This window comes from Diadema setosum, chromosome 7 (assembly GCF_964275005.1).
Source record: "Diadema setosum chromosome 7, eeDiaSeto1, whole genome shotgun sequence".
NCBI classification, from domain to species: Eukaryota; Metazoa; Echinodermata; class Echinoidea; order Diadematoida; family Diadematidae; genus Diadema; species Diadema setosum.
The window spans coordinates 38,758,078-38,771,202 of NC_092691.1; the positions used below are offsets into that span (position 1 = coordinate 38,758,078).

A 13,125-nucleotide genomic window follows, 5' to 3' on the forward strand; every position below is an offset into this window, starting at 1 on the left:
CCCGCCGTAATTACTATCTTTGTCCTGACCTCCATTATTGTTTGACGTCATATATTTATGTACGGGTGTGAAAATCCGACATCTTTGAGATATCATGGAAAGTTGGCTGACTTAGCATTTCGTTATTCAACGCCAAAATATAGACATTGGTAGGTAAAACTAAAGCAGGATTTAGTCAAGCTTCAAACGTTGTTTCCAAAATATCTTGTCATCCGCAGGTCCATAGAATGGTGTTGTCATAGACTTTGTACTAATATTCCACTTGCGAGAAAAATAGGGAATCGTTCAGCGAGTTCATCCTTAGCTTGACGGAAAAAAAAAATGACGTTCGGGATTTCGTGCGTGTCCTCCTGCGGGCGTTACCCTGAACAACGCATGGAGATCGCATTTATCTTTGGAACAAGACATCTCATTTTTCGGGAATTTACGCGTCACTGCCTGATTTCTATCGTCCAGTAAGAGGCCATCCTCTTCAAACCCAATTTAGAAATCTCTTCTGTCTAAATTAGACGCTCTTATGGTAGGTAGGTCGAGCATCTTGATCCTCTGAACGGGGCTTATCTCCCAGCAATGCCTATTTCATTACCAGGTTAAGGCGTCGTGTCGAGTTGTATTACCGAATACGACTCGCAGCGAAACGGATGTACCGATGTGTGCGAAGGGGCTTTACCCATTTCACTCACATTATTCCTGCCTGCACGTATCTATCTTATCTTCTCCAAAGTACAGAGGGAAATGAATGAGCCTGGAAAGTGGGTGCAGATAAGGTTTGGCTCCGTTACGTCGATCGCAGTTAAGAAGCCCTAAACTTTGACTCTTGATATTAACATGGAGTGAAATTAAAATCTGTGCCATGGTTCGTATTTCTTCGCGCTTTGTGGCGCGAGTGTGATAACACAACGTGGCATATTATTATTCACCTCTTATACAGTGTAGAGAATCACACAGATCCTGAAGAGTGTCATGATTCTGCATCGTTCGACGAATACGAATCGTCCACAAACTGGCCGATTTCGCATTATCGCGAGCGGTGGAGAGGTACATGGATTTTATTTCAAGCTTTTGTAAGATAGCCCTATGATAATCATCATAATACCCCAGAATGTATGCCTATATTATATATATACACATACATGGATTTTATTTCAAGGTTTTGTATGATAATCCTATGATAATCATTATAAAACCTCAGAATGTATGCTTATATGTGACCGTGCACCTCAAAACGAACATAAAGTCGCACACACTGATTTTGCGTGAGGACTAAAAATAAGTGAAATGGGTCAACCTAGCCGAACTTGACTTTTTCATATTTTCTGAAAGAGCGGGTCTTCTTTTACATTATGTCAAATTTGGTATCATAAAACGGGCAGGAAAGTGTGTTTTTTTTTAGCAGTTTATCTCGAACATTTTTGGTAGAATAGTGTGATTAGGTGTGTCTTTAGAATCCCTTTTTCATTTCTGAAAAACCTTGTCCACACCCTTCACTTTCAACTCTAATAACTTTTGAAAGCATAGTGCTACTGCTTTGAAAGTTGGCATTAATTATGGACAGAATGTGTTAATGAGGCATGCCTTATTTCAGTTCAATCTGACAATCCCTTCATTGTTGTTACTCTGGTGGTTTACTTCCTGTTTTTTGTCCCATTCATCGCACAGCCAGCACGGTTTGGTAAAGATTAAGCGCTTGAATAGACACTGTACTTCAGAGCCTCTTTTCTCAGTTCACACTTTTCCTGAGTTTGTGCTTTCTTTCCAATATTTAGATAGGTTAGGAGAGTCCGTTTGATTTGAGTTATACATCATTTTAAAGCTTAAAGTCTGCTCTTTCAGAATATGGTCGTAACTAAAAATTCATGTCTGGCGACTTTTTGTTTGTTTTGAGATGCAGGGTCACATATATATATATATATATATATATATATATATATATATATATATATATTACCTGCACAAATACCATAAGATTTGCTCATACAACAAATAAGAACTGTCCAATATGAAAAAAAAAAATAGTGCTATTTTTTAAAGAAAGATGTTTCATTGCAGGGGTGTTTCTACACTCATTGACTGACTTTTTTAATGTAAAAATGAGAATGATCTGTAAATCTATGCATGAGTTGGCACACATTAAAAATAAGAATGGTCACATTTCAAAAGACACAAGAGTTATGTGGGATCAGGGGGGGGGGGGCTGTGAAATAACATTGTTAAAATTTTGTTTTTTAGTACTATAATCATTCACGTGCTGTTGTTGTCTTATTTTCAATTGGTTGATCCCCAAATACATTTCTGATACCTTTGTTTTTAAACTCTTTATAAAGTAAGCATAACTTTAAGGGGGAATGGCTGTATTCTATTGTCTTAAAATCGCAAAATGTCGTTCAGGTTATTGAGAGAAATGACATCAGATATTGCTATCATCATGGAATAGCATATGTGAACGTTATACGACTTAGTCGTTATTTGTTGTTGAGTATTACAAAGCACACTTTAAAGATAAAGCAAGACATACAAAGATATACTATTAATATGTCATGAAATTTCAATTATGCTTTATTTAGTGATTCAATTTGTCGATTTAAGCACAAAACTAAACTCGTTTCACGTCGTTTCACAGACTCCCCGAACTGACTCTTGTGACGTTTGAAACTTCATTATTTCATCTTTAGTGAGTACACATTTTTTTTTTTCATGTTCCATATTCCACATTTCATATTCAGGTTTCATATTACATCTGATTTCGAAGTGAAATATGTTTAACACAGCAGTCAATTTTAGACATGATTTCACAAATGTACACTGCAAAAAGTCCGGTGTTAAATAGTGAACGCCGAGCTGGTGTTAAATTTTCGGTGCTCATTTATGGTGTTAAATTACCACCTCCGGGTGTCATTTCCAAATTTTAAACTGTTTTTTGAAGAGTTTCTTAGTAACTGCACTTCTTGTTGATTTTTAATTTAAACAAGACGATCAAGAATTTTACATTAAAATACTAGATTTTTGAAAAAATGTGAAAATAAATTTACACCAAAGTAACATCAGCTGGTGTGGTCTCTTATTGAAGCTGGACGGGTGTTAAACCATTGATATTAACACCAACAAATATCAAATCAACACCATGTGGTGTTATTTTTGAATTAACACCAGTTCAGTGTCAAAATAACACCAGGTAAAGTATCAAATTAACACCACGAAGTGTCAGGTGAACACTTTTCAACACCATTACAGTGCATTTTTAACACCTGTGGGTGTGGTTCTCTATTGAAGTTTGATCGGTGTTAGATAAATCTAACACCAATGTTTTTACAGTGTATTAGGACACATATTATAATGATGTGTAATAGGAGGAACCTACTATAGCAAAAAGCAATGCTTGTAAGGTTTCGGTTCCAAAGTAATAATATAAGCGTTTAGTACAACATGCAAATTACGAAAATGATGAAACACATATATTCAATATGTCGAGATTATAATAAAAATGTACGGAATGTACAGAATAGTTTATAATGTTCATGATAAAACTCAAGGTTTCAATGCTATATAAAGTTGCCATATTGATCAAGGAAATGTAGTCATCCGAGCGAGGCATCATTGCGAATAAGCACAGATTTATCAAATAATCACGGCAAGTAATTAAATATAGGATTAAAAAAAAAATAACTTTTAGATTTTACTTAAAGGTTTTCAGCGCAACTTGTGATGCCACTTCCGGGTTTCTTCAAGACCTTGGCGCGCTCATACTTCAAAGTTTCGTTCTATTTCTAGTGCCATGCATTTCAGAGGTAAAAAGAAAAAGTGGGGGGGGGGGGGGGGGCAAAGTGGTGACACCCTATGCATTCCTATATGTATAGTACCTCCTTGGTAAGACTGCATGCTTCATCATCACGTAGGCAATTGGTAGGTCTGAACCTTTAAGCGTGAAATCAGACTGGAATTCCTCTTGGTACGCAACCCGTTAAGGTCAAGTGCTTGCAGCGTTTGTGATGCCACTTGCGATCTAAAGCTCAAGGCGAACAGACGTGACGCGTGTATATGATACTTGGCTCCTTTCATTTTAGTCATTTCTTTGTATGTGTGTCTGCTCTAGCTAATTGACAGCGCCTGCGAAAACCTGTGAGGGGAAGGGGCGTTTGTCGTTGGCGACTCGAAGAAGAACGAAATCCGATCGCAATTTCTTATCATGGCCCTCAAGCATACAATGGCCTGAAAACGTTTTGTAACGATCGGTCTCGATAGAATCCGACAAAATCTGACGAGAGCGTTCTCCCTCCCTCCCTCCCTCTCTCGCTCTTTCATCTCTCTTTCTTATAATGTGCGATATGTGTGTGTATATATATGATTATATAGATGACACTGTATCTGAAACATTAAGGAGGAACAAACTCTCTCTTTGTATAAAGGTGACATCCAAAGATATAGGGCCTATATCATGGTACCTCGCTTTCTCTTCGTCATCCTTGAATCATGTTCTCTTCGTTTATGGTTCATCACAGCTTTTCTTATTTCTCTATCGTTTTTAATGCTTGGTACGTGAATTCTGCACTTCCTACTTATCTGTATATTCATCAGCTAAGAAAAAACAATGTTGCCATGGCCTTCTTCTTAAAATCAATCATTTATGACATCGAGGAGGAGCCACGCCTTTCCCTGAAGTGATGGACTGTTGTTAGTTGCCAATCAAAGTACGGTTATCATGGCTCATACTTGTAATTTTCTTACTATCTGTGGCACTGGCAGCAATTTTGACAGAAGCAACAACAATGATGACGAAGATTTGATATACATTTGGTATCATTTTAACACTATGCCGTTGATTCTGTTTCTATTTTAAACTGCAACTCTTTTTTTTTGACGGTCGGCTTCTGTGAGAAAGCTTTGGTTCAAACATGGCAAAATTTTTCATAATAAAATGATACATCTCCAATTTTTCATATCAGTCACAATCACCGTTACTGTGTGGTTCTCCACATTTATATGGATATCTCCAAGTGGAAGCACTTTTTTTCTTTCTGTTATCTAGATATCGTGTTAACAGCCTCTCTCTGTCTTATTATGATATCGAGAATTTTGAATATCAGAAGGATCTTCCTTGGTTTTTAGTCAAGCGAAGGACGTCGTCATGTGACCTGCAAATCGGGTTACAGGGAATTATTATATTTTTTTATTTTCCTTTGAGCGAGAATCTTGGCTTCACCACTTAGAAATTGGGTTACGGAGAGTCCGCACTAATGGTATCCGTCCATTCCATTTATTAGATCACGAATATTTGTGACAGATACTTTTAGATGCGTGTATTAACGTGACGATCGGAATCCCGCTGTGCAAAAGCTACCACCACTCACCATACACGCCAGATCACGCCAGTGAGCAGCTATACTTGCAAGCGCCACTAATGAGTAACTCTGATTCATATTTCTACCACGCAGCGCAGCTAATGAAAGTTTATTCCAGTGCACGCAAAGGTCCCTCAGTATGTACCTTTGACTAACTCACTCACCTAAAATATTGGATTTATTATTTCTAAAACAAGCAAACATCGCACATGTGTGCAAAGATGTGACGTTGACCTTTTCGAGTGTATCCATGCAATTATCTGGCCTCTGAAACATGTATGAAAACAATCATTGAGCCGTGCCAGCCTATACGAAAAGACGAAGAAATAACTACTTCGTTGGAAACTAAATAATTCAGATTCCACGCTATTCGAGGAGTAGCATGGAATATAGATTGCTATTATGCGAAGAAAGAAAAATCACAGCATGCATGACCTTATATACATGCTACTTTTTCTCTTATTTATCGTTTGTTTTCCTTGTGTACAGCAAGTCAAACTGCGAGAGGTTGTTAAAACTCGCACGGACTTCGGGTTATTGTAATGTATTTAAGGGTATCAAACGATAATGTATTTTGTCAAGTCCCTTGATATTGATTTCATGGTTGCTTAAATCACGAAACATATACATCTGAAACACATTTCACCCTTCCATTTTTTTTACTTAATTGCCCAATTTAGATTTTGTTTGCTGTTGTTGTTTTTTTTTTCCATTTCTCACTAATAACGCTTTCATCGTTATGTCACATTATATATATATGATATAGTGCGAGAAGATTAGAGCATTCGTGGACGAGATTGTCGAGCTTTCGGTCTTTTAAGACCTTCATCAGGGCTGTGAAATGATACAAAAATGACTCACTCATATGGCTGACCTCGTAACAATATAAATCTGACTAACGTGAGTCTATAATAACTATGTCATCAATAAATCCGTAGATACATAATAGAATACAATAATGATATACATATTCTCGCACTGCATAAATAATGAAGGAGCTACACTGGTTCTATACACGGTCGGGACTCCTTCTCTCCCTCTCCCCCCCCCCCTCTCTCTCTCTCTCTCTCTCTATATATATATATATATATTATACTGTATATATGAATATATATGAATATGTATGTATTATAATGTATATATACATATATATATATATATATCTATATATATATATATATATATATATATATATATATATATATATATATATATAATCTTTTGCAGAATGTGAGAGAAAGCTAGTGGCCTTCATTCTCCCTCTAATTTTCGTCGAAATAACAACTGCCGAGCGGATGATAACACCCAGAATCACATTTTTTTTTGCTCTGATAGACAAACCGTAAATCTCTCTAGACGTCAAATCGGTTCAAGGGGCATGACAGGAACCAAATAATTTTTGGCCCTTATTATGACAATGGTTTTAGGAAATGATATATCATGACAAGGAGGAAAAAACTTTTGTAGTCTCCCATCGAATTGTTCACTTTTTTTCCCTCAGCGTATTTAAGGCCTTTATAGAGATTGAAATAAAACAGGCTTGTATGAAGACTTGCAGCCCAAAATAATTACCGAAATGAATCCTTTTATACGAATTATAGTGATTTTGTCCGAGTTACGTTAAATTATTTTCGCCATTTATCGAAAACACGAGGAAGGAAACAGCAAACAGAGCCAAGGTACAACAAGAGCACAGTTCGAATTCATGAAATTCTTCATTCGGGTTGTTTTTATGCAGCTGATTAACAAATTGCATTATTTACGCCGATGCAGGGCAGTTTGTTAATCAGTTGCAATAAAAGAGAACAGTTCTCACTATCATTGGAAGAATGATGTGGACCTTTAGGATGCGCATGATCAAACGTCAGTGTGTAAGGTATGCTGTCCCCTCCCCCGTGCTCTCGATATGGTCTGTCCTTAGAACAGAAGCATTAATAGGCAAATGAAAGGTAGACACATTTTCACGAATCGTAGCAGATGTTAAGCGGGGTTCCCACTATCGTGCGATCCATTGCGAAGGCCACGATTGGACATTCGTAACTGATCGTGGAAAATTTGTTGAACCCGTCTGAAATTTCACGTTTGGATACGAGGTTATGCGAGTCAATACGTGTTGGTACGCTGGATGCGATATGGTCACGATTGGTCTATTTCAAGCGATACGATCTGTCACGATCTGGTCTGCCGTTCAAATACGATCCGACAGGATTGTCCTGATTGAGTTCACGATTGGTACCGATCTAACATGACCATTACGATCAGGATCCCCGACCTGGTACGTGCAGCAACGTACTGATACGTTCTAATACGAACACCGCGAACCAATACGGGCTGCTGAGATAAGATACGATATCTTTTACGATCGGGATCAGAAGCGACCCCCATTTAAGGCGCGATTGGACCCGAATGGGAATATTATAGTCCGGCTGACGATGGATTTCACTGTTTCCCTTAAATTATGCAGAGTGATTAGGCCTATTAATTTTATCCACAACCATTGATGATGGCAAGGCTTGACAGGTTGACGATGATGACAACGTAACCTTTGCAGTATTGCTAATGACGATTATGTTATCAGAGAGAAAGCAGCACCCAGGCCAGCCATAACCTCAGACATTCCCTCGTCTAACATTAAACGTAAAGAAATTTATAGATTATTAAATCGATATGCTCACCCTCCCCCCTCACAAAAAAGAATGAAATAACGAACCCAAATACATAAGATCAGATGATTACCCCTCTTCCCCAGAAAAAAAAAACCAGCAAGACAAAATGACCTTTCTCTCCAATACATGAAGAAAATAATTATTTGATGAAATGGAAGCTAAGAAAGAGGATGGGATCATTTTAAATATTATGTAACATAGTATTATGTGTTATATACGCTCGATATAAGAAAGTTGGCCGAATGGATAGTATTGCTTAAGTGTTCGATTACATATTCGCAAAGTGTATGTATCATATGCCTTTTTATTTCAAAATGTCGCGATCTCATGGGTTATTAAAAGTTTGGTTTATTCGGCTTGATTTAGTGTTTTACTTAGCAACGTTTAACATAACTGATACACACACATAACAGAAAAGTGACTCCCTAATCAAAATGATGTCACTTTCTAACAAAAAAGGAGGTTTTACGCAAAATTATTTCGCAGGGGTATATTGCTACACTTATTGAATAACTAACTGTGAAAAATAATAAGAGTGATCTTCATTGTCATAATCATACGGGTAATCTCACATCCACGGCAATGGTCACTTTTACATTTGCAGTAATAATGAGAGTTGAAAATAACCATTTTCCTCTAAAATTATGCTCTACCAAACATACAAAAAAAGACATTGAAAAGTGTCAAAATATATGCAATGGGGTCAAACGATGGCTGATGAAACAACAACTCTTAATTACTATGTACAATACACAAACAGCAGGATATAAACTGCACCCCCCAAAAATAGTCTGTAATATACTTTTAAAAATTAACCATTTGCCTTTGATATGTACCCATTCAAGCACGATTCATTAAATTATTCTCATCTTTGTACTGGCGTTAGTCAATACGTGCAGACAAACAATTGCCATTTTATTTTTGCTTATTTTTTTGTTTTCGTTACAAAAGTTATCCCATATCCTGTTTTGTGTGTCTGTATAATGGTAATAACAACTCATTAATGAAAACATCATTAACATAATGTGTGAAAACATCTAAAAATCTGTAATACAACTTTCATTTTATGAAATCATTAAAAAATGATTTTGATAATGTACCTTAAAAATTACGACAATTAAACCCCACACCGTCATACAATTTACCGTTTGGAAATAATAATCTAAAGATGCAGGCTACCACCTATCAGAATACAAAATAAATCAATTTATGAGTAAAATAAGGGTAAATAGGCCAAAAATGATAATAATAATAAGCGGAAGTGAAGTGAAAAAGTCGATCCCGATCAACACGATTAAGAAACACGATTAGAAGAGATTTGCTGAGTTTGGATACGATCCTAGACGATCTGATGCGATGATCACGATCAAAAACTAATCGTGTTAATCGTAGAAAATTTTTGAACCGTCCAAAATTTTCTTACGATTAACGCGATTGCCACGATTGACCTTAAGATCTGATACAATCTGATAAGACCATCACGCTTGCTGCACGATTAAGACCACGATTGCAATCGTGGCGCCAATCGTGATAGTGGGAACCCCGCTTTAGTTAGACTTATTAGATTCACTCTCTCGTCCACCTCCCTGCTTGTACCCGCTTTCGCTGGAGTTGCGCATGTAGTGTTGTCTGCAAAATAACGTTATGAAAATATTGCTGGCGCAAGTGCACAATAATTGGGTCATTTTTTTTTTGAGATATGGAAAAGAAATATGTAAACATATATGTAATAATATTAAACATTCCGTTGCTGGAGTGTCTTTCTTCATAGAACACTAAGAGAGAGAGAGAGAGAGAGAGAGAGAGAGCGAGAGAGAGAGAGTAGGGGTGAGAGGGCAAACAGATAAATTGCTCTGAAAAGAATCATTTCTTCCTCTCTTAAATACAACATTTTTATGTTTTTCTTTTTTTCAGCAGATGCCAACTTTCAGCCCAAGAATGTTTTCTCCTCACAAAGACATTCCTGTTTTCAGATTTTAAACACATTTTATATGAGCTGGTGCAGCGACATGAGAAGTAATGACAAAAACCGGTCACATACCTCTTCTTGAAGATATTGCTAACTTCTCGAGACCTTCACGTCTGCAATATACCAGGCCTGACTTGGGCATGTGTTTACGCTTGTAGTTGTCACACGGGAGTCGAATGTTTTTTTCAAGAATGTTTTTCATCTGTTCATCTCCATGGTTTCGTCAGCCATCAGAGTTTGAGCTTAAAGGACAAGTTCACCTTCATAAACATAAGGATTGAGAAAATGCAACAATATTAGTAGAACACATCAGTGAAAGTTTGAGGAAAATTGGACAATCGATGCAAAAGTTATGAATTTTTAAAATTTTTGTGTTGGAACCGCTGGATGAGGAGACTACTACAGCTTGTGAGTCATATGCGTACAACAGTATAAAGAAAATGTAAAAGAAAATTCAACATATTTTCACTTTTTTCGCATAATAAAAGAGCTCTTGACTTGCCTCTTTCTAAAGGCAGGGGGAATAATATTGCCCATAACATTTGTCGGTAACGAGTCAGGGGAATGTGTACTTTTTTCAAAAGATGGAATTTTGTGAAATTCTCTTTATATTTTCCTTATATTGTTGTACGCAAGTTATTCATACACTGCAGTAGTCTTCTCATCCAGCGGTTGCTGCACAAAAATTTTAAAAATTCATAACTTTTGAACGGATTGTCTGATTTTCCTCAAACTTTCAATGATGTGTTCTACTAATATTGCTACATTCTCTCAATCCTTATGTTTATAAAGGTGAACTTGTCCTTTAAGTTTAGTATTTTCTTTTTTTTTTTATTTAACCATTTTGGTTCACTCGCTTCAGCATATGGCTGTTCATTTGTGAGTCATTGTAGTTAAAAAGTCACTTCCTACATGGTAGAGCAGACAAAAAAAAATACAGAAATACGTAACAACCCCCCCCCAAAAAAAAATGAATCCAATTATGAGTTGAGGCTACTAAATGAAATAAAAAGAGAAAAAAAAAACACATAATGATCGTATGGTTTAAAACATAACATCAAAACAAGTATGATCCATTTATCATGTTTTTAAAAGCGAAAAATATTTTTTTTTTACATCATCTGGAAGACTGTCCCATAGTTTGGCACCGCGATATTTTACATTTTGTTTCCTTCAAGTCTGTCCTTGGATGTGGTACATCTAATTTTGATATTCCTTTTCTCAGATTTTAAGCAGATTGCTCAACTGGAAATAACGTTCGTGTCCACAAAATCGCGGTTAATGGAGGTTATTCCTTAAGAATGTTTCACTTCGCTGAATGTACTGAATTGGCTGTATTAAGCCACTTATTTCGGAACAAGTTAGAAATCCCTCGAGTAAGATCAATCGTAATGTAGACCTTATTAAAACTGTGATGCGCAGAAGCTAAAGGGTGAATCGTTGCCGCCAACCAGGGAGACGGGAAGAATTCCCACTTCTCTGCGCCAACCGTAGACGAGAATGAACTTTGTGTTTGCCAATCACAAACACGACCGAAAGAAATTTTTCGATAACGTCATTATTGGAGGAGCGAAGATTCATTGTCAGCTCAGTGCACCATGAGGGGGTTAATGTGGAACTAATTGCTTCTAATTGGGTTTAAATTAGATTGTTATGTAATAACTGCGATGAGTTAATACAGAAGCTCTCAAACCGTTAATTTTCTTGGACAGCCATGGTTAATCACCAGCTTTTCTCACACTCCATCTATTTAATCGCCATTTGTGCCTTCAACAGTACTACTCCATGGTCTATTACAATGTATTCTTCTTGACCTGCAGGAGGGAAGTGGTCAACGAGACCACTTAACTCCTTAAAGTGGAGTGTAGCCCAGAGCAGCTCATTAGAAGCCGTTTGTAGACACACAATTGAAGTACACACTTTGATTGACACAGATTTTAGCGGAGAAACCAAAGAATATAATCGTTAGAAGTCCCTCTCCATCCACACATTCTTGGGTAAATATCTGGTGCAATTCCTTGGAAATCCATGCCACCTTTCCATATTTTTATTCATTTTTTTTCTTCAGTTTCCGTTAAGTGTTGGGTCATGCGTGTGTATGGCTGAGTTCTCTTCATACCTGCACCGTGACCGTCGTTGAGCGGTCAGAGACATTCCTCGACGTCTTTGTTTGAATGTGTATATCGATGCACACTGCACGGGTTCCCAACCACCCCGAGGTACCACCTCACTACCTGAGTTACTTGACGAATATGGGATATTGCGGCATTACTATAAAATTGTGAATACTTCAAAATTTGATTGTCAGGCCGGAAACAACATATCTCCAGAAGCCTCCGAGGAAGATATGTAATTTTGGCGGAATATCAGGGTGTTTAGAGACAATCAGATTAACGTTGAATTTAGATTACAATTTTATGAGGCAGGAACAGGGTAAATCATTGTATAAAGATCTGAATGAAACGAATGCTCGTCGTACATATGCAGCTGAACAAACAAGAACTTTGGAGCGGTTTCCTTACTTAATTCAAAACGTTACATGATCTGCGAAGAGGATGCTGCATGGAGTTTAGGGATTCTGTATCATTACGTTTAACTGGAAAATAAGAGTCAAAATTTAACAAATTATTACTAGTTATCTACCATGTCTGTTAATTTAGTTACAAAATTAAGTCCACAAAAACTTGTCCAATGCATCATATATATATATATATATATATATATATATATATATACGTGTATATATATGAAGCAAGCAGTTGATTTAAGTGCATGTTGGACAAAAAATGTTCTTACAATTAAGTTATATTCGCCTTACAAAAAAAAAGTTTGCATTTCGAATGAAATGATTGACAGTTCACTGAAAGATGCCACAGGTTGCACTTTTCAGCTTTTGGCAAAGTTCAACCTGATGCAGAAATGCGACCGTCAGGTACTGCAGAGGAATGCCGAGGTCATTGCCATGAACCAAACGAGCGACTCGTAAACTTGTGATTGAATGTACACTGCAACTCGTAGCTGAACTTGTGCGGTAAATTGCAGACATATTTTTTTTTTAATCTTCAAATTACAGGACCACAGGGTGAACCAGGACCACCGGGTCGACAAGGACTACCTGGACACAGGGGTCTTCCTGGACAAAAAGGTAAAGTTC

The 13,125-nt window shown here is 37.0% G+C and overlaps 1 protein-coding gene across 1 annotated transcript in view; it reads left to right on the top strand.

Annotated features, from left to right (window-relative positions):
* The window catches only part of LOC140231225 (uncharacterized), a 45,587-nt gene that overhangs the window by 19,237 nt on the left and 13,225 nt on the right, over window positions 1-13,125 (top strand). The window contains exon 3 of the mRNA XM_072311370.1: window positions 13,045-13,116. Within this exon, the coding sequence (XP_072167471.1) occupies window positions 13,045-13,116 (72 nt within the window). The remainder of the gene's footprint in view (window positions 1-13,044; window positions 13,117-13,125) is intronic.